Source organism: Lytechinus pictus, chromosome 1, assembly GCF_037042905.1.
Source record: "Lytechinus pictus isolate F3 Inbred chromosome 1, Lp3.0, whole genome shotgun sequence".
Lineage (NCBI taxonomy): Eukaryota > Metazoa > Echinodermata > Echinoidea > Temnopleuroida > Toxopneustidae > Lytechinus > Lytechinus pictus.
Genome location: NC_087245.1, coordinates 11,724,001 through 11,745,415, shown reverse-complemented (window position 1 = coordinate 11,745,415; position 21,415 = coordinate 11,724,001). Strand labels below are relative to the sequence as shown.

General features: G+C 35.5%; 1 protein-coding gene across 3 annotated transcripts in view; it reads right to left on the bottom strand.

The window, feature by feature from the left end:
- Positions 1-282: 282 nt before the first annotated feature.
- LOC129257400 (heme transporter FLVCR2-like) overlaps positions 283-21,415 on the bottom strand; it is a 48,036-nt gene continuing 26,903 nt past the window's right edge. The window contains exons 3-11 of one of the 3 annotated variants that reach the window (XR_010292848.1): positions 16,992-17,129; positions 14,697-14,764; positions 12,944-13,047; positions 12,083-12,193; positions 8,338-8,443; positions 7,814-7,925; positions 5,435-5,481; positions 4,041-4,348; positions 283-1,385 (exon numbers count right to left, since the gene is read on the bottom strand). Coding sequence is in view for 1 of the 3 variants with exons in the window: in XM_064096037.1 (XP_063952107.1) it covers positions 4,214-4,348; positions 5,435-5,481; positions 7,814-7,925; positions 8,338-8,443; positions 12,083-12,193; positions 12,944-13,047; positions 14,697-14,764; positions 16,992-17,129 (821 nt within the window). In the remaining 2 variants the exon portion in view is untranslated. Of the gene's footprint in view, positions 4,349-5,434; positions 5,482-7,813; positions 7,926-8,337; positions 8,444-12,082; positions 12,194-12,943; positions 13,048-14,696; positions 14,765-16,991; positions 17,130-21,415 lie in introns of all 3 variants that reach the window. The other 2 variants (XR_010292849.1, XM_064096037.1) reach the window with 2 other exon arrangements.

The following is a 21,415-nucleotide window of genomic DNA, read 5'->3' as shown; positions in this document are numbered from 1 at the left end:
CTTGGTGATCATGTTCAATGGTTTCCTAACTTTTTTTTTTTTTTTTTTTTGGGGGGGGCTTCTATTATTCATATTACTAATACAATTTTGTGAACACTGAACACACATACATTTTCACACAAATAGTTTTGGGGATTTAAAAGACTTATTACTAGATTAAAATAATTTTTCAATAAAATATATATCAATGACAACACACTTTTTGTGTAAAAAAACGAAAGAAGCAAGTGTATCACTACAAATAACGAACAACAAACATATGAAAATACACATATATCAAACTTTGAATAGCGCCATTCCATGACCAAGCATTTTTGTAATAAATATAATTCAATGATTATTTTGTTTGCTAAGTGCATAGTGTCAAACAATTACAATAAACAGTGAGAGAATGGCAAGACTGCTATATGTATGAAATAAATTCTTTCAAAAATAGATACATATCAGTGAGGCGTGGGTATAGTAATGGAAAATTTGTTCCAATCAGAAGTCATGTGTAACTTTAAAAACAGTATTATGAAACACCATCTAGCTTCATTCTAAACAATGCATGAGAGTGCTCAGCAGTGTACACCACACGGAGAGCTATGTATACACAAAAAAATAATGTTAGTGTTACGCAATTAAGACATGAATTCGCTAATGAAACTATCTTGATTTATGAATGGCCCTTTACTGGGGTTTAATTCAAACTCTGATCTAAAATTGTGGTTTGACCTTATCTAGGCCGGGGGGGGCCTCCAAGGCCCCTCCTCAACGATTTGTGCAATATTTTCGCCGCGTGAAATTTTTTGACTGCGCCGCTCGCTGACTTTTTACTTTAAATTCTTGCGCAACTTTTGAGACCAATTTTGCGTCACCCGGGTACGTGGTTTCGAAATTACGCAACATTATGTAAGTGCATGTCAGACCAAAAATTGCTCAAAAACGTGATTTTGTGTACAAAGTCAATGGAAATTGTGTTTTCAACCCAAAATCATAAATGTATGATTATTTTTAGTTTTGCTAGTCTAAATGTATTTATTTTATGCTTTTTATGATATCAGAAGAGTCCCCAACAAATTTCATTGAAAAAACAATGAAAAACAAAAGGTAAAAAAACTATGAAATACATAAGAAAATGATTTGATATCGCAATTTTGTTCATTTACACTTGCTAAGGACACCACAAAGAGTTTCTATACCAAAAATTAGAACATTTGGAGCTTTATTTAGGGAGTTATAGGAAAAAGTATGATTTCGCATACTAATTACACATAAATTAGCATAATCACTTAATAGCAATTCGCATTAAATAAATTACTATACAATTTTGTAGATTATGTCCCAGACAACCCACGTGCCGATTTTCGGCGCGGTCGACGGCCGAGATCTCAAGGGGGGGCCTGGGAGGCCCCCCCCCCCCCCCCCCCCGGCCATATGAACTCCCAAAATACCTCGGCCTAGATAGGGTTAACTATGAATAGCCAAATGTGACAGGTAACTCTAAAAGTCTATAAGTTCAATTTTCAAGCTCATTTGACACTCAAATTATTCATACCTGACTGAAAATAATTACTGGGATAGTTCTCTTCATCATTAAAATATAAAGAAAGAGCCAGGATAAGATAGGAAACATGTCATCTAAAAGCAATTTTGAAATTTTTGACTTTCCATAATTAAAAAAAAAAAAGAGTTAGACCATGGCCGAAGTTAAACCAGACGTCAGAATATGGGTCTTGGTTTGTTAAGCTCATGCTCAGGTCAGCTTAAGGTTTTCCATTATGATAAAAACACTAGATGGATATATAATTTTTATTTTGTAACCTGGGCAAGGTTACCAACTGCCTATAAGCTATTTAATAGTATTTCAGTGATATTTTCATTAATAAAACATAATATATATATACTGTGCGATACAAACCTCCAATTGAAGGAAAAATATGTTATGAACATATAATTTTTATATATGGCCTGAAAGAATATCTTCTCCCAAACAAATTGATACCATATTTATGTGGTATGTGTTAATGCTTGGATAATGAGGAGATATTTTTTACTGTGATTTAAAGTTCGAGTTGTGCCAAAGTAAGGCATGGCTGCATCGAATGCGTCTCCATTCCAATGATGGTATAATCCTACATGAGTTAGTAGACATATTTGCAAATCCCTTTTCAATGAAATTAACTTAAGAATTTATACTAAAAAGTGTTAATTATACAATTCTAATGTTAATTATTCATAGGTGTTTTGTAATGGATTCTAATGCAACCCTTGTATGATTATGAAATCATTGACATCTGGATTCATTCATTGAAGTCATGCCTTACTTTAATGCAAATCAAAATTTACATCATTGCAACAAATACCTACAGATTTCCCAAGCGTGAAAACACAATATAAATATGGTATCAAATTATTTGGGAGAAGATACTTTTTCTGCCCATATTTAATGATTATGTGTTCATGACAAGTTTTTTCCTAAAATTCGGGATTTGTGAGGTGTCAAGTTTTTTTTTTTACTCACACAATATAACAACTAGTTTCAAAATTTGTTTACATGGGGCAACCCTAGAATGACAAGATAAATTATATAACAAAAATTATGAATATAGTCATTCATATGAATACAAAATAAAAGCAGTGAAATAACATAAAACTAACTTATTTATAATAAAAAATCAATGTTTTTTTCAACACTCCTAAAAAAAAAATCATAATGAAGTGTCCGAAACTATCCTACATATATGTGTTAATGATTTTTAATCTTGTTTTTAGCTTAGATTTAATCTTGTTTTTAGCTTAGATTAAATCTATTACAACTTCAATCATCTTTTTGAAAGGGAGGTTAATTATCACTCTCCGCTGGAGGACACTAGCACTTTCCGTTGGAGTACACTTGTACTTTCCACTGGATTATACTATCACTTTCCATCGACCTATACTTTCACAAACCATGGTGGTATGTGTCATTGAAGTATACTAGTAGTTGCCATCTGAGTATACCAGCACTTTCAATTGTATACTAGCACTTTGTTTTGGGGTATACTAGAATTTATCACCTTCCATTGAAGAACACTAACACTTTCCATTGGAGTACACTACCACTTTCCATTGGAAAATATCACTTTCCATTAAAGTATGCTAGAACTTTCCATTGGTGTATGCAAGTATTATCCACTGGGGTATACAAACACTTTATATTGGAGTATACTATCACTTTCCATCGGAGTAAACTATCACTTTCCATTGGGGTGTACTAGCACTTCTATTGGAGTATACTATCACTCTCCATCAGAGTATACTATGACTTTCCATTGGATTACACTACCACTTTTCATTGAGGTATAATAGCACTTCTATTTGAGTATACTATCACTTTCCATTGGGGTTTACTAGCACCTTCCATTTGAGTATATTATCGCTTTCCTTTAGAGTATGCTAGCACTTTCAATTGGAGTATACTAGCAATTCCTATTGGATTATACAAGCACACTCTATCAAGGGTATACCAGCCATTTCCATTGAAGTATACTAACACTTTCCATTGCAGTGTACCAGCACTTTCCACTGGAATATACTAGCACTTTCCATTGGAGTATACCAGCAATTTCCTTTGAATTAAACTAGCACATTCCATTAAGGGTATACTAGCCATTCAAATGAGGAATACCAGCAATGTCCATTGGAGTACACTAGCACTTTCCATTGAAGTATACTCGCACTTTCCAATGGTGTAAGCTAGTATTTTCTAATGGGATATACAAGCACTTTCTACTGGGGTATGTGAGCACTTTCCATGGGGGTATCCTATCACTTTCCATCAAGTAAACAAGTTCTTTTCATTGAAGTCTACTATCACTTTCCACTGAAGTACATTAGAACTTTCCATTGGAGTATACTATCACTTTCCATTGAAGTACATTAGAACTTTCCATTGGAGTATACTATCACTTTCAATTATAGCATACTATCACTTTCCAATAGCATATACTAGCATTTTACATTGGGGTATGCAAGCACTTTCCATTGGAGTATACTTGCACTCTACATCAGGGGACAATGGAACATACCATTGTAGTAAATTGGTACTTTCCACTTGTGTATACCGGTATTTCCACTTTCTCACTCTTTGGAAAATTATTATTTTATCAACAACTTAAACTGCATGATTTGAAAAATATTCAAATGATAAAATCATTCAAAAATTGGGATAAAACCTAACCATGTTAGGTTAATCTCTAGTTGTGTCTTTTGTTACTACAGCATCATCCTCATCATCCATTCCTTCAAATCTCACGCTGCTGATACGATTGGGTCGAAAAGCAGAACTCTCTTTATTATCTGATTCCTCCTCCACCTCTTCAAACTGCAAGGGATTGAAATGGACAACACAAACTATGATAACATTTAGTTCTGTAGATACTGTGCCCAAAGATAAGGATACATTGATAAATAATGGGATCTGGAAATCAGTGTAAAATGTAAGACACTGCATTCATAATCCACCCCCCTTTCATCCTTGATGCTTTGTGTGAGAAGTTCGAATTGTGAATTTGTAGTGAATTTTCATTACTTTTCTTCAAATTTTGCACAACTCTTGAGACAAAGTTTGTAATGCCCTTGTATGCAATTCTGAGGTTTTGTGCAATAATTATTCCTGTATGTGAGACAGAAAAAAGGCTCAAAAACATAATTTTGTGTCAATTTCAAGACAAAATGTGAACCTCAATTCACAGATGTGTGATTTTTCTTTGAATCTGGTTCTCATATGCGTTTGCTATCACTAATCAAAATTAATTAAATGCCTGCTCTTTGTGTTGGCAAAGTGTAAACATAAAATTCATAAAAATTAAAATGAAAAACACAAGTCAGGAAAACACAGAAATACACAAGAAATTCAAGTAATAAAATACACAGAACATCAATTCAATATCACCATTAATTTGTAGCAAAGTATCTACAATCTAGACAAAGAATTTGGTGGATTCACGATACAGTGCACCACTTATCGGTTGCAGTGGACAGGCCAATTTCTGACCTAGGCATCGCACACAGGCGCAGGCAGCGCTCAGTGATAGTATACTGTAATGTGACTGTGATGCTTCAAAACTGAAAACCATATGGCAAAAGCAGAGGAAGAATTCACCGAAAACGGTATAAATTACGCAAAGAAATATGCAGCAAATTTCTCTCCCACCTCTGCGACCCTGGTAAACAGCATAATTTTATGCAAGCCAGCCGAGCCGCGTCGGCCAGGGCAGCATAATCGCATGCATGCACTAGTGCGCACAACAGATGTTGACTTTTTCCCATGAAACATTGTGAATTTTGGCCTATCCGCTGCAACCGATAGGTGGCGCACTGTATTTTGAATCCATCAAATTGGCATATATTTGAACTTCTTAGAAAGGCCCAGGCCCTGGTAAAGAACTGACATGCATAACATTCATACCTCTTGTTTTTCAGCCGTCTGTCTCCTCAGGTCTGACTTGATAAATGCTGAATAACAAAAGCAAAACATGAAAAGGAAAAGAATATGAATATTTCCCAAATTTTGTTTAATCTGACTTAGAATGAACCCTCTCTCCAGCACTGACTTTATGTTCTTTTAGCAATCAAAACATAACCAGCAATTGCTAAAGGAACATTGAAGAAAAACAGAAGTCCTTGGGTGGTATTCTGGAAAATTGTCATTTCTTTTTATATAAATTTTGTCATTTCTCTCAGAGATGAGAGACTCCTATTATTGTAACAATTTGGCATTCTGAACATTGTCTGTTCTCTGTCTTATCTCTCTACATACCTGCCCATCTTTTTACAGACATACCAATCACAATCACCATTAGTTCTGAGTGAATGCATTTCTAACCAATATGAAGGCCAAGGACATGTGGGGGCGTATATCCTCAATACACTAGCTGGCATTGCGCATATTAATGTGCTTGATTACAAGAAAGACAGAGAGCTGAGAAGGAAATTTAGTTCTAAGAGAGATAGAAAAAAATAGGAAAGATAGAGAGAAAAAAAGGAATTATCATGTAGGGCCTCACTTCTCGTAACATGAAAAAAAATCCTTTTGAAAATGGTTATGGACGAGGGAAACTAATACAGTATTATTTTTATCCTATCATTGTGTGTTTGACATACAGTAAGCATGGTATTGAATATTATGGTGTTAAATGAAATGACAAAGTTATGACTACTAGAACCTGTCATAAATGTTATATCTTTTGCATTTAACAGGTGTATTCCTTGTACGTGCTCAAGAAAACAGACAACATTGATGACAATATTGATGACGAAAGTCAGGGCATCCACAAGAATACTGATTCTTATCATAATAATAATAATTGTATTGGATGGCTTTATTTCATGGAATACCAGAAATATTCCACTCATCTGCGATTGTGGAATATTGTGGAATTGGCCCAAATCTTGGAATATCTCTGGTATTCCATTCTGAGCCATCCAATATTTGTGCAGGAATGTGCTCATTAATGCTCCTTGGCTGACATGTATCTAGTACATAAATTGTCCATGAAAATATGGGTTGATAAGTGTGAAAACATTGGCTTAAATCTTCACTTTTTGCAGTTTTAGCTATAAAAATTAATCACGTCATAGTTTGATCTGTAAAAGCGATCTCAGGTAAGTTGTGTTTTGCCTGATTCTTTTTTAAAAAACTTGGTTCAAGTTAAAAAATGTAAAATTTAGAGAAGTGATTTTACATTTTATAAACCCTGGTCAGGTGACTCATGTAAATTTAATGAGTATTCAAATACCTTTACATATAACTAGAGTCAATACAATAAATGAAATAGGTAATCAAATTTCATGAAAAATACATTGGAATGTCAAAGTAAGTGAATGACTATTGATATTAACATGATAGGAAATTAATATAAATTTAGAAGTTAAGCTCTGAACTTTAAAAAAAAATAATAAGGTAAAATTCTAGCTAACTTTATGAATGCCTAAGACTATTTCCAACCTTATGTTTTGTACATCTACGCGGTAACCCAGGGACTTGATTACACGGCATGTTTTAAGAAGCTAATCATTGCTGTTGGGGACATAGATGTGTCAATATTTTTGTGTGCAAAATTCATGAAAATGAATCCATTGCTAAAATACAGTGAAATACCAAGGCATTTTGACCAGGTGTCTGGTCTTTTTCCAAGAAATAAAAAATACATTGTCCCACATGTGCTTTCCTGTGTAGGTGATTTTTTTTTCAGCTTAGTTTTCATGATTTTACAAATTTAGGTTCATATGTACCAGATCTAGACCAATGATGATATGGTAAATAATAACATTGATTAAAAAGACCTACTCATGACATCAATATTTGCTGTAACCACATAACTTTGGCAAATAAGGGTAATTAGAAAGCACCATATACCATAATTTGCATAAGTTTAAGACCACCTGTGTGTTGTGTATATATAGTACATGTAATACTTATAATCAACTGTAACAGTTTCATTAAAAACTGGCCAATTATAATTTGTGTCGATTCTGAGTTTGATGTGAATGGTTAAAGAGGAATTAGTTCAAAGTTGTCAAATAGCTTGACTAATCTTTTTTCCTTTTCAAAAGCATTTTCACTACAAAATATTTTTTCAAACGTAAGTATTAGTCAAGCTATTGGACAATTTCTTTAAATTACTTTACCTTTAACCATTCAAATTTAACATGGAATCAACTCTAATAAATAATATATAGGCCAGTTTCAATGAAACCATTACAGTATACAATTATATATATGTGCTATACACACAAATTATCAGGTGGTCTTAAACTTTTGCAAATGATGGTAATTTTGACCTACCTGTCACTATAGTTCCAACCAGTAAGGATACACACAGGAATAAATTGCCGGACAACGAATTGATTTCATTCACCAGTACTCCCATCACTAATGTGAAGATGATACCAAAGGTCTAAATAGATATAAGAAAAAAATCACAAGAAATAGTGAATGGCCTAGTTAATCTTCCACTTGGCTAAATCTATCAATGTAACTGAAGAGCATATGATTGGCTGGTAAAACTGGACAAACATTAAAAAAATTTAGGCATTGAATGTCGAGAACACTTATGCTATGGAGATCCTCGCATTGGCACTGCAAATAAGATCAGTGGTATCACTCTTACAACTCTCCAATGAAAACATACCCTAAACCTCTATTTGATAAGTCTAATGATCTAGAACAAACAAATCATCCATGGTATAGTATTGTGACACCTGTATGACATGTCTTTTCATAAAAATGAGCACCTGATATTGTAGAGGACTAGATTAAAAATCTGCAGTGAGAAATCTTCAATGAGAAACTTGCATGAATCTACTTACCTGAGCAGATGCATTCAACAACCCAGAGGAGGTACCTTCAGGTTCCGGGAAAGTAAGTTCAGCAGCAAACTCAAACCCAAGAGGGAGATAGCCAGTCATGAAGAACCTGTTCATAATGGTGAAGAAAAAAAAATCACCTGCATGTGAATGGTATATCCTTTTTGTGAAGTAATAAGCTGAAAATGTTTTCTTTGCACTTAATACAAATAAAGATAAAATATCAATATCATATTGATTAAGAAAAATGTATAACATATGATAAGAAAGTATATTGATTATAGATACAACAATGGTAAATTGCCATCTGCCTGTTCCTACAAATATAATTAATTTATAATTATTTATGGCTATTTTTCAAAGCTAGTTATTTCACTCTGTCACTTCTGATTATGTCCTTCAACATATGTATATCCTTTGTCTATCACCCTCGTTTCCTTTATATATCTTTCTTTCTCCACTTTATTATAATTCTATCCTAATTCACACAGATGCAGTTTTGTACATTGGAGCTACTACAACTGTGAAACATAATTACCTTAATAATTCGCATATATACATAAATCAAGGGGGTATATTTTTATTTGTGTGTATTATGGGGGTGCTGCAATCTGGGGGTGATTCACTAACTGAGAATTTCATAATTCCCAAGAGCAATATCTGGGATATTTTCCCAAGCCTAATATCAAATCCATCTCACTGATTCATCCGTGTATATGAATATCTATAGACATACTCACTCCCTCCAATCAATGTTCTCAAATTTCAGACACCTAACCAAAGGTTGGATTGCATATTCGAGTCATTTCAGCTGTGCATTATTGATTGATTTTACAACTAGTTCAGTTTTGTACTTATCGTTTGATTTTTTCGCTAAATTAAAAGGAAAACATTATTATGGTAGTGAATCAGTTCTTAGTGATATCAGTCTTAGAAATGATATTGACCCTAATATTGCAATTATATTAGATTTCTAATTTGCTATGAGACTGTTGCAGAGTCACAATCCCTCATAAAACCTGCATCAAATTCAATAGAATAATGAGTTCAAAGATCAATAACTCATTTCACAATAGAGTCGGATATAATCTTTATTTTCTAAGGGCTATTGCTTTTTAACACAATAAGCAATTATGCAACAATGCAAATGTCATCACTTTGCAGCATGTAGAATGTCGATTTTCTGAATGTTCTTGAATAAAGTTTGTAGCAGATCATGAGGCAACTTTAGAAAAGACAGTCGCCCCCAAAGCATTCCATATGAGGAATTTTAGGAATGATTTGGACTTTGATGAGGGGCGTAGTCGGTTGTTTGCTCTCATGTATTTCTTAAACTGGTTCACAAGCTAGTAAACAAACCCACATGTCTTGGTTTAATGCTGTGTTGCTGCTAGATATCCGTAGTGTCTGCAAGGCAGCATCAGAACTCATAACTAGCAATCGGTGGTTTATTTTGATGAAACATTGATGCAAGGTGGTGGTACACTACTGTATACTGACCAGTATCTCCCATCAACTCCACAGCTGCCTCAAATCCCGGTATAAATGCAGGCAGATCTTGAGGCAAAGTGCCAATATAAATGATATTGATTTCAGCCCTTAGTGAATAATCTCCAGTAGCAAACAGACAGGTACAAACATGTAGACGATAGTAAATGTGTATGCAAGTCTGATGTTGATGCTCTAATCATATGCAACCGTATAGCTGTACATTTTGGGTGCATCCTTCTGCACTGTGCAATTTTAATGTAGCCAGTTGCATTCTTCAGGGTGCATCCCTCAGCACTTAGGGTGGAGCATATTGCGTGTAGCCCAGTTGCATTTTAGGGTGCATCCCTTTGCACTTCGGGTGCAGCATAGTGCACATTGTGTGTAGCCCAGTTGCATTTTGGGGAGCATCCCTTTGCACTTCGGGTGCAGCATAGTGCACATTGTGTGTAGCCCAGTTGCATTTTGGGGAGCATCCCTTTGCGCTTAGGGTGCAGCACTGTGCATATTGGGTGTAGCCCAGTTGCATTTTAGGGTGCATCCCTTTGCACTTCGGGTGCAGTTTTGTGTATATTGGGTGTAGCCCAGTTGCATTTCGGGGAGCATCCCTTAGCACTTAGGGTGCAGCATTGCGCATTTTGGGCAAAGCCCGGTGCATTTAGGGGGCAGCGCTGCGCCTTTCGTTACATGAACCTACCTTCAAAATTGAGACATCATGAAATACACATTATTTTACAAAGGTGTACTCACTGCACTAGGCTGAATCAAATGACATATTTTGGATACATGACTGTGGTGTCATAATACAAAGCAGATGATTGCCTCCATATCTGTGTGGTCTGTGGAAATTTTGAGGGTTTTCAACAAGTTTCTATAGAAATTCATACGCCTAATCTGTTTAATAAAACAAATACCGTAAGTAACGGTGTATTAACCGCACCTTTTTCTCGGCGGGACAGAATCAAAAGTCGGGGGTGCGGTTTATACACGGTGACAGGTCTGAGCCAAGCCAATCTCAGCCCGATACCACTACCAGTTTTCAACTCGCGTAGGGTGGCCGAGCGTAGCCGCTTGGGGCAATCCCGTTTAGAGGGGTATGAGCCGCGGGTTTAAAAGGGAAGCAACTATGACTACCGGTATCTGCCGTAAATGTCCCTCAAAGTTATATCACGGTAACAAACGCACCTACCTTCATGAAACTGACTTTTTTTAATGGTGTGACTCTGTCTTTGTTGTCATTTTTTAGTCATCGCGGCAAAGTTCAGACGCCAATCGATCGCACAGCGCGGTGCAGCTAGCCGAATAAGACATGCATGTGTAATGTTTATCGCAATGTCAACGTAAGCTGGCGCTTTACCTTTCCGTGGAAGTTATTTTGTTTGACAAATTATTGGTATTATTTGACAATTAATTTCTTTCATTTGCCTTTCCTTCATTTCTCTCTATCATCCATCATCTCAAAATCAATCTTCAATCCCCATCTTCACTCCTTCCGACTTTTTATTTTTAATTATTATTCACTTTATTCCCGCCCAGAGCTCCCATTGAAAATACGGTATACCGGTACTAGCATTTTTTTTTCTATTTTGCTGTCTGTAAGATACCGCCACACACGTACTGAGAACTACCGGTAGTGGTTCAAAGCAGACAAGAAAAACACCTGAACAAAATTGCAAATTTCTCGTATCTTGAACCTTCCTGTATTCCCTTGTCTAAAATTCATGTCAAGACATTGAATGCTAGACAGAAATCTGAAAGCAAAAGTGGGGCTGTGATGCAGGAAATATGATATGAACGATCTTCTCGTATGGGTGAGCCCCATGTTGATGCTGGTATCGGTACTTGCAATGAACACCGGTACCATATGTGTGTGTGTGAGGTGAGTGTGGAAGTGGCCAATAATGTCGGCAACTTGCAGATAAGTGACGAAGCGCTGATTTCCCATCATTTTTTACCAGTAATTCTTCTATATTTTTTTGTTCTTGACTCTTTCTTAAATACGCATATTAGAGATAGAAAGTAAGTTTGATTAAATTTTTTTTTTTATGAATTTTTTTTTTTTTTTTTTTCCATCCGAAAATGTGGGGTGCGGTTAATACACGGGTGCGGTTAATACACCGTTACTTACGGTAAACAGATATATGTTTGTGGCATCTTGGGTTTGCACAATGGTGTTCAAAAGCAGTTGGAGCTGGCTTTGAGTGTGTTGTGTCACCACAAAACACTTTAATATGCACATTTTGTATCATTAAAAACTCACCCTAAAAGAGCAGTGATTCCAAACACCACCCAGATTTCACCAAGTTTGAGTGTGAAAGTGAAACAGATCATGCCAACCAGCGACAAAACATAAACAGCCACTGTTGTTCCTCTGTAAAAGGAAAAGAAAAGTTGTGAGAAAGATAACTATTGTTAGCTTGATAATTGTTTTCCTATTCAAAAGAGTAAAATAAAAAGATGGTTCACTGCACAAGGACTAAGCAGTCACATTCATCATGATAAAAACAATTAAATGAAAATTCAGGTTGACTATTTGTGTGTATTTCCATGCATGCATTTAATATGTGATGTGCATGTGTCAATTGGCAGAATTAAGCCAGCAATTCTTGCACAAATTATAAACTTTCCCAATCCGATCTTCCAATACGCAAACACACAACCAGAGAAATTATTTTTATAAACAGGAAAAGAGAATTACACTTGTATCATGTGTGTAATGTTGGGTACTTTGACAAAGAATCAAATTTGTAACTTCTGAATGTTTTATTTGCAGAGAACGATTCAATCTATAAGCTTCTCTGTACATCATGTACCTTTTGTTGGCAGTGAAAAGGACCATAAAAACTTGATGTTTCAGCAAGTTTTTTGCCACATGAAGTTGTGGCAACAGTTACAATATGTGTTCATATATATGTATAAATAAATATTATGTGCCAAATGATTCTAAAAGAAAATTAGTAATTGTTCTGTAATTTTACAGCACAACCAGTCTGTCATTAGACAACTCTTTTTCACAGGTCTGATTTATATGAATATTTCCATGAAAACAAATGTATTTGAATGAGTTTTCAAATGTAGTTCTAGGAAAAAGATCTGTCAGTTAAATATATCCTGAACAAACCTGTAAGAACGAGTCTTGTCCAACCAAAATCCAGTTACCACAGAGCCAGCCATTCCTGTAAGTACTAAGGTGAGACCGATCACTCCTACCATCACTTCATATCCCTAAAAATTGATTTAGATAAGAAGATATGTCATTAATAAAGATATACTATTACAGATAGGAGAGAGAGAGGGGGGGGTAGGAGGGATAGAAACTTAAGCGAAGGGAGAGGGATTTGAATGACAGGGGTGATAGTGGGAAGAAAGGAAGATGGAGAGAAGTGAATGAGGAAAGGAGGCATTGAGAGGGAGGGGAAGAGGGGAGAAAGTGATATGGGAAAGGGAAAAACAAGGGGTGAGAGAGTAGATGTGAGAAGAGAGAGAGACATAGGAGGCAGGGGAGAGGAAGAGAAGGGGGTGGGGTAAATTGCAAGGAGAAATTGGGAGAGAGGGGGTGCAAATACAGAGGGTAGAAAAGTGGGTCAGGGGGAGAGAGAGTGGGAGAGGAGATCATCATCATCATCATCATCATCTGCTATGATCTTCAAAGGGCTCTGCAGCCTATCTCAAAGATGAAATTAGACTCGAGGTGGTTTCAGACCGCCTCGAAGTTCGTCAGTTCCAGGTATTTTTTGATCGGGAAATTTACCCGATCAGAAAACACCAGGTAATATAGGCAATGTGAAAGCAAATTACGCGTAATCTCCCCGAAAGAAAATACCCACTAAATAGTAGGTACTTACGAGAACTTTCGCGGGGATTTTTCCAAGGTCACAGGTATTTTGGCAATGTGAAAGCAATTTACGGGAACTTTGAGCCCAGCGTTGTAGTCAGGCGCGGGCGCCGTGGGTGGCTGCTGAGCGAGTGATTTTGAATCTCGCGCCTTGCCTGCTTATCAGACCATACTGCGCATGCTCGTAACTGCAGGATCTTATCCCGAAGGATATGTTTCGGGGCGGTGTGGATGCAGGAATAATTAATGGGTATTTATTGGCCTAACAAAGTTCTCGTAATCTAACGGGGATTCTTATGATCGAGGCGGTTTGAAATCACCTTTCGATGCACGTTATGAAGAGTAGTGACAGATATTTTCAAGGTGATTATGCACAAAATTTTTGAAGCTGTCAAGAAAGAAACATGGAAGGATATACAATATGATGGACATAATCAGAAGTGAGAGAGTAAAGTAACAGGCATTGAAAAATAACTATAAATAAATCACTATAATAAAACAAATCTTCAAATATAATTTAAGAAAAGTGAGAGGGACTACAGTATGAAAAAAAAATCTGTAAAAGTAATTTGTCTCAGAATTAAGGAACTTTGTCTATCAGAAGGTGGTTTTTCAGCCCACTAATAACTGAAAGACGCGTTATTTTCTGAAGGGGAATCTACCCAATCAGAAAATACCACATCATTTTGGTGTCAAAGTAAATTACTTGTAATAAAAATATGCACAAATTAGGAAGTACTTTGCAAAATTAAAGAGAATTTTGGAATGATTTTTCAAAGGTTGCTGGATTATCATGGATGTCAGTCACTCCCCATCAGCTGGACGATTGGTGTTATAGTTTGATTCTGGTAATGCAAGACAATGATTATGCTACTTCTGATCTTACAAATTATCATGATCAGAACAATCTGCTTTGATTAAACCATCTTTAATCTCAACTAATTAACACACACAGGTAAGTATGGAAGCATTTCCTTTTCCTTTGAGCTACCCCCCCCCCATTTGCCATTTGTTTTTTTAGCAAACCATTGATACTTACTGGAAATTCTGACAAGATGACCTGGTTTAGAAGTGTTGAAATAGCATAGAAAGATCCTACATTCACACCTAGGATAAAAAATAAAATAAAAAGATTTTATGATAAACACAAAACCATAATGTATGTTTGTTTCCTTTTTTTCAAAAGTGACCTTTAGTAATAACCAGTTTTCAAAAATGTTTGCATGCTGAAGTCTCTCTCTGGCGATAATGAGGTGATAACAATCGATTGTTTCCATCCTGTTGGAATGCCTACACCGTTAATACCATGAAATTCACCTTCAAATGAATTATCTCACAGTAATATCGTTCTGTTCTAATTCCAAGTGAGCTCTTAGTTCCTCTACCAAATCTTGATATTCTCATTCTTCAGAAGAGAAAGACCGGTTACGCAGTGGTGTATGTACGTAGAGGAAGAACACTGCCTAAGGCAAGTGATCCTTGTTCCCCCTTTCATCTATCTACACCAGAGGCTTCTTCACTTGTTCATCAAATTGAAATTTCAAGATTTTTGTGTGCTGGGTTTAAAATAAAAATCAATTTTACATTTTTCCCCACCCAAACTATTGATAAACTAAAGGTAATTCTGATTCATAAAGAAATAGTTATATTTCAAAAGTAGTATATTATTTGATTAAACATATTTATTGCTGCAAAACATAAAAAGTAACCCTCATTCCATGTTGCAACACAATGGTATAGAGCGACCTACATATTTAACCCGAGAGAAAAGGAGAGCAAGGTAGGCAGAGTAACACTCTTTATCTTTTAAATCATCTAATTCAAGGAAAAATACTAGCTACTCAACAAATATCATTGAATCATCTGAACATAACACAACTTACAGTAGTAAGATGTATGATCGAGGATATCTTTAGTAGAACCTGCTATTGGTTATTTGTTAGGTAATCTTACTGAATTTTGTTAAATTAGATTGGGTGATGGCATATTTACCAAAGAATTATAGCATTCATCTGTCACTGATAACAAGTGTTGTGAATCTAGGTCCAGAGTGCAATAATGAATGCACCCTCCTAATACCTGGCCCCTGTCTCATTAAACTTACAAACATTGTTACTGACCATTCCTGCTTTGATTGATTGGCCATTGGGCGTTATCTAGCCATTGTCATGGCAAAGTTTCCACCAAAGGTTAGTTATTTGCAACAAAGCTCAGGCCCCAATACAGCAAGGCCTCTTGATTCTAATCACTCTTATACAAAATTTAAACACTAAAAATTGTATAATTTGGTTTTGCAAAATATTCTCATTCAGCAGATTCCATTTCTCATTGGAAGAGTCCTTCATATTTACTGCACAGTTTATGACAGACAAACACATATCATATTCATACAAACTCTATTGTTAGTTCTGGAATTAATGGCTTATTGCAATGGCTTCTCAACCTTTTTTGTTTACTTTTGCAGCACTATAAAAGGCTTCAAAATTCATTCAAATATTGGCCAATTTAAATGTTTCGAGTTATTCTTTTTAATGAAGTTTACACACTCAGATAAACATCAGGGGACAATTTCATGAAACTTACAGAAAGTTGTCTGATGAGTTTGTTTATCTTGATGAAAAACTTGCCCCATAGTTCAAAAGTTTTTCTTAATTTTAAAATAGTGATTTACTTGAGGATTATAGAATTTAATATGGGTGGAAATCAATGTATCTTATAACGTGAAAGACATCCATTAAAATGTCAACAACATCATAATTACGTCTGGATCTCAACCGACTAAAGACAGTCTGTAAATCCCAGGTTAGAGATTAAGTTCATCCCAACAACAACAACTTGACTTAAACATCTTAGGCTCACTTGAAGAAAAAAAAAAATCAGACAAGCATTATCACTAGGGCCGTTTGCATCAGCCTGAGTTTTCAAATTAGCGCACTATTTCTGATCCAGCAAATTATCCCGATGTGAACAATCTCGAGATTATTTGTAATGGAGACGCAAGAATCGTGCTAGTTCGCTGGATTAATCTCGAGATTGCAATCCCACGTCAACTTGGGATTATTGCAAAATAGCACACTATTTTACAAATTATCCTGCTAATTCGCAGGTGCAGACGCACTTGAGATTATTTGTTCACGGCGTCAGACCATAATGCATCAATGCCTCGCTCAAGCAGGAATCGCTCTTATTGCGATGGTGGAGAAGGGGTTTCTTGAATCTCAAGATTTATCGCGAAGAGGGCCGATCTGGCTAAAATCTCGAGCTTTAGCAAACTCGGGCTGGAAATTTCATCCAAATCAGGAGGGGGGGGGGGGAAGATTCACATAGTACTTACCATAAGTGATGAGGAGAAGAACAAAAGGCACATTCTTGAAGAGAGATATGATGGATTCCTTGTAAGGTCTACCTTCTGTAGATTTCTGGGAATCATATTTTGCCTTGCTTGGAGGCATCGGTGGCTTGTCTTGGTAAACTAGAAGGGGGGGGGGTGAGAAACATTAAAAAGTGATCATTTCAACGTACACATGATTATGGAACAAGGGGAAGTTCATCCCTATATCAAGATCATTTGAATAAAAGCAGAGTACATGAGAGAAACGCTGATCAAAGTTTGGTGTCCATTAAATAATATACTATTTTAGAGTTTTTAGTTTGGGATGTCACATGCATGCGAGCGATTGTCCCATGTGTCATGAATATAATTTTCCTTAATTACCCCTTTTTCAGTGTTTCAATGACACTGAAAGCACTTACATGTATCTTATATTGGGAAATACTGTGTCTGATGATATAATAAATGCACAGGTAAATTCATTTTTTGGTTTTTTGAAACACTAATGGCAGTTCATTGAATTTCTATTACATAATACATAATACAATAAATCATAAAATCAAAACTTGAAACAAAAACCATTTAGTGCTATTCTTTCATTGATTTTCAACATAATACCATTAAGTTTCTTAAATTTTCTGTGTTTATGAAAACAAACTTTAATTTCAGAGTGAACTTCCCATTGAAGGGGTACAATATTTTGCTGTCAACATTTAATTTCAGTGCAGGACAGTATACAGATTATTTTACAAAATAGGGATATTTTACAGTTACACATTACTTTTTACAGTATACATTCTGAAATTTCAATCTGATGAACGAACAAAGAATACAAAGTTAAAAGGAGCAGAAGTTTGGCATATTCCTCTCTCTCTACTTGGTCTTCTCTCTCTTTTGGTGATTTCATGAGAAATTAAAGGGGAAAAATTGTTCACAAGTAATATTCAAAGTGACCTTGTACAGCTCCATTATATCTTAATCATCATCTCTTTATCAAGAAGCCTTGCCTCATTAACCTACTTTATTTTAGCAGGTATTATCAAATAGTCGTTTACAACCATCAATTCTACACATACCTCTAATTTCATAGATCCTGTTTACATTTCTAAATCTACTTTTTCCTGAGATGTTCGTTATTATCCTATTGTTGATGGGCAGGGAGTCCCATTTGTGGTTTCTTTTCAGGAAAAAGTAAGTTTCAACATCAAGCTTCCTGATGATGACTTAATTTCACTTGCAAGAACATTTTCAAGATTTTTCTGACAAAGAAAGCAAATAGGGATAGGGTCTCAATTATCTCTAACCCCCAAATAGTTCTCATTCCCTAGCCCTGTCACATCATTCTGTGCAAGCCTTGACTTTGTGTCTGACTTGTGGGTAAATATTTTTGCTACCTGCACGTACATGTACCAGGTAAAAACTATTATAATTCACCAAAAACTTGGAATTGCTTATTAAAAAGCGACATAATATTTCCTGATATTGTTCCATCCATCCATCCTCCCATCCATCCTTCCATCCATCCATCCTTCCTTCCTTCCATCCATCCTTCCTTCCTTCCTTCCATCCATCCATCCATCCTTCCATTCATTCATTTATTTCAAGGATTATTTCAAATACCAATGCACATGTGCCACATCAAAAAGCTGAAATGTATGTTTTTACAGTTGTATGAAAATAAGATAAATTCACAATACATTTTAAATCGTAAGTCATGATTTGGATATACTAAAAACTAGAAAAATATAAAGTTTACAAAATTCAATGATTACCAAGTAGATCAATGAAATGTTATAAATGTTTAAAAAATGGTCTTGCATTGATCTATATTGAGAATACTTGTTTAGTTGTTTTTTTATTATGTAATGACATGTACTAACATTTGTTTTCTTTTAGGTATCCAGTCTTCATAGTATAGATTTTTAATAGAGATACAATCAATACACAATTTTCCATGTCTCATTTGTATTATTCAAATTTCATTTGTATGAAAGCAGAAATATGAAAAAGTTCAAAAATAAGATATGCTTATCTGAATGTAGGTTAGTAGTGCAGGATCAATCAATTCAAATCAAGGATTTATTTTATTTGTGGGTCACTTCTTTGGGGAATAAATAGGTGGTTTCAGACCGCCTCGAAGTTCATCAGTTCCAGGTATTTTCTGATAGGGAAATTCACCCCGATCAGAAAATACCAGGTAATTTTGGTAATGTGAAAGCAAATTACGCATAATCTCCCCAAAAGAAAATACCCGCTAAATAGAAGGTACTTGTCAAAATTACGAGAACTTTTGCGGGGATTTTTCCAAGGTCGCAGGTATATTGGCAATGTGAAAGTAAATTACAGGAACTTTTAGCACAGCAGCGTTGTAGTAGGGCGCGGGCGCTGTTGGTGGCTGCTGAGCTAGCGATTTTGAATCTCGCGCCTTGCTTGCTTATCAGACCGTATACTGCGCATGCTCTTAACTTCAGGAACTTATCCCAAAGGGTATGTTTCAGGGCGGTTGAATGTGGTAATAATGAACAGGTATTTACTTGCCTGAAAAAAGGTTTGAAACCACCTAATTATTCCAAAGGTATCATCCAGAACTTTCACAATATATCAGAACCATATGAAGTTATGGTAAATATAAAATATATACATTTTCAAAGTTTAAAATTCCTTTTGTCAGGTAAAATGATAGAATGTATCACATACACATGTTTTGTGAAAGATGTTGAACTAAAATCTGATCGCAAAAGGTATTAAAAGACACAAGTAAAATATTTTTAATAATGACAATACCAGCAATAAAAATCACTGTCAAGCATGGAATGTCACCAAAATATCTATATATTTTTAAGAATTTGTTCATGCTTCAAAATAGTACACTGGGATAAAAAAGAAAAGCAATGCAAAAAATCGCTTAAAAGTCACGCTCAGAGAATTTCAAAGGACAACAAGGACTTCAGAAGGGCAAGATGAAAACATGTCACTGTGATCTTGACCTTTGACTTTTTGGCCTCAAATCAATAGGCTTCCTGGGATCCATGCTAGTATCATACACACCAAATTATATGAGCCTAGTTTAAGTTAAACTAAAGTTATCACGTTTACAAGGGCTTATTATATTCACTCGCGTTCGTAATCACTCGCGTCGGGTTGGTAATCACACGCGTTTTTTATTTTTGGCGATTTTTTTTTTTTTCGGTGCGATTTTTTTTCTAACGGTGTCTTCAATGGGACAAACGTACTGGAAAAATAAAATGAAATTGAAATTCGAGTTTCGTTTTATTTTAAGCTGGTAAGTGCCTTAAATAAAACGTTCTCGACCACTGTTTTAAGATAACAAGCAAATTTTGACTACTGTTTTAACATAATCACATTCCACATCTTAAATCTTAGAGCCATAGGCGGCGGAAGCGGGGGGGGGGCTCCCCCTAAAAAAAGAGAGAGGGGGGAGAAAGGAAGGGAAAGAGGGAGAAAAGAGAAAGAAAAAAAAAGACAGACAGAAAGAAAGAAGCAAGGAAAAAAGGAGAAAGAAAGGAGAAAAGGAATAAAGAAGAAAAAGGAGGAAAGGCTACTCTCGATTTAGCTTTGCCTTTGGAGGATTTTCCTGAAGTCTGTGGTATTCTTTATAAAGCATAGCGAGGTGCTACAATTTCATAATATCACTATTTATTTGCTTCTCCCTTTCTTTGTGAATTATTCTACACTAACGTAAAAATCAGGGAGGAAAAAAGTGCTGAAGAAGAAAAGCAAGAAGGAAGGAGGAGGAGAAGTAGAAGAAGAAAAAAGAAGATGGAGGACATAAGGGGGTAAAAATGAAACTAAAAAGAGAAAATTGAGGGGAGGATGTAGAAGAAGAGAAAGAGAAGATAAAATAAGGGGAAGACTGAGAAGAGAAAAGGAAGAAGTGAGAAGGGAGATGAACAATAAGGAGAAAGGGAAGAAATTGAGAAGTAGAAGAACAGGGAGAAGAATAAGATGACATAATAATGGGAATAAAAAGAAGACTGAGAAGAAAGAGAAGTAGGAGGGGGAGTAAAGTGCACTCTGGTTATAAAGAAGTCCGAGGGACCAACAAAATTGTTCCTTTATACAAATAATTGTGTGTGTGTGTGTGATATAAGTTTTTTTAATATAATGATGGTGCACTGAACAAAATTTTAAAATGGTAAAATGGATTTTCATTAATCTTGCAGGACGTTGCAGGGTGAAAAATATGAAAAAATTTGGGGGTTATCAAGGACAAGAAATCTACACTGTATTGTAATTTGTATTGTAATGTATTTACAAGTGTATATTTGTTGTTGATCACAATGTTTTATTTATGTTTATGTATCCAGCCTACTGTGACTCCCTGAAGCCATGTCTTCTGTTTTCCAATCCATTATTTCTGACTCAATCTGAGTTACCTCGTGCTTGGAGTTGTTTAAGGGGCCTGG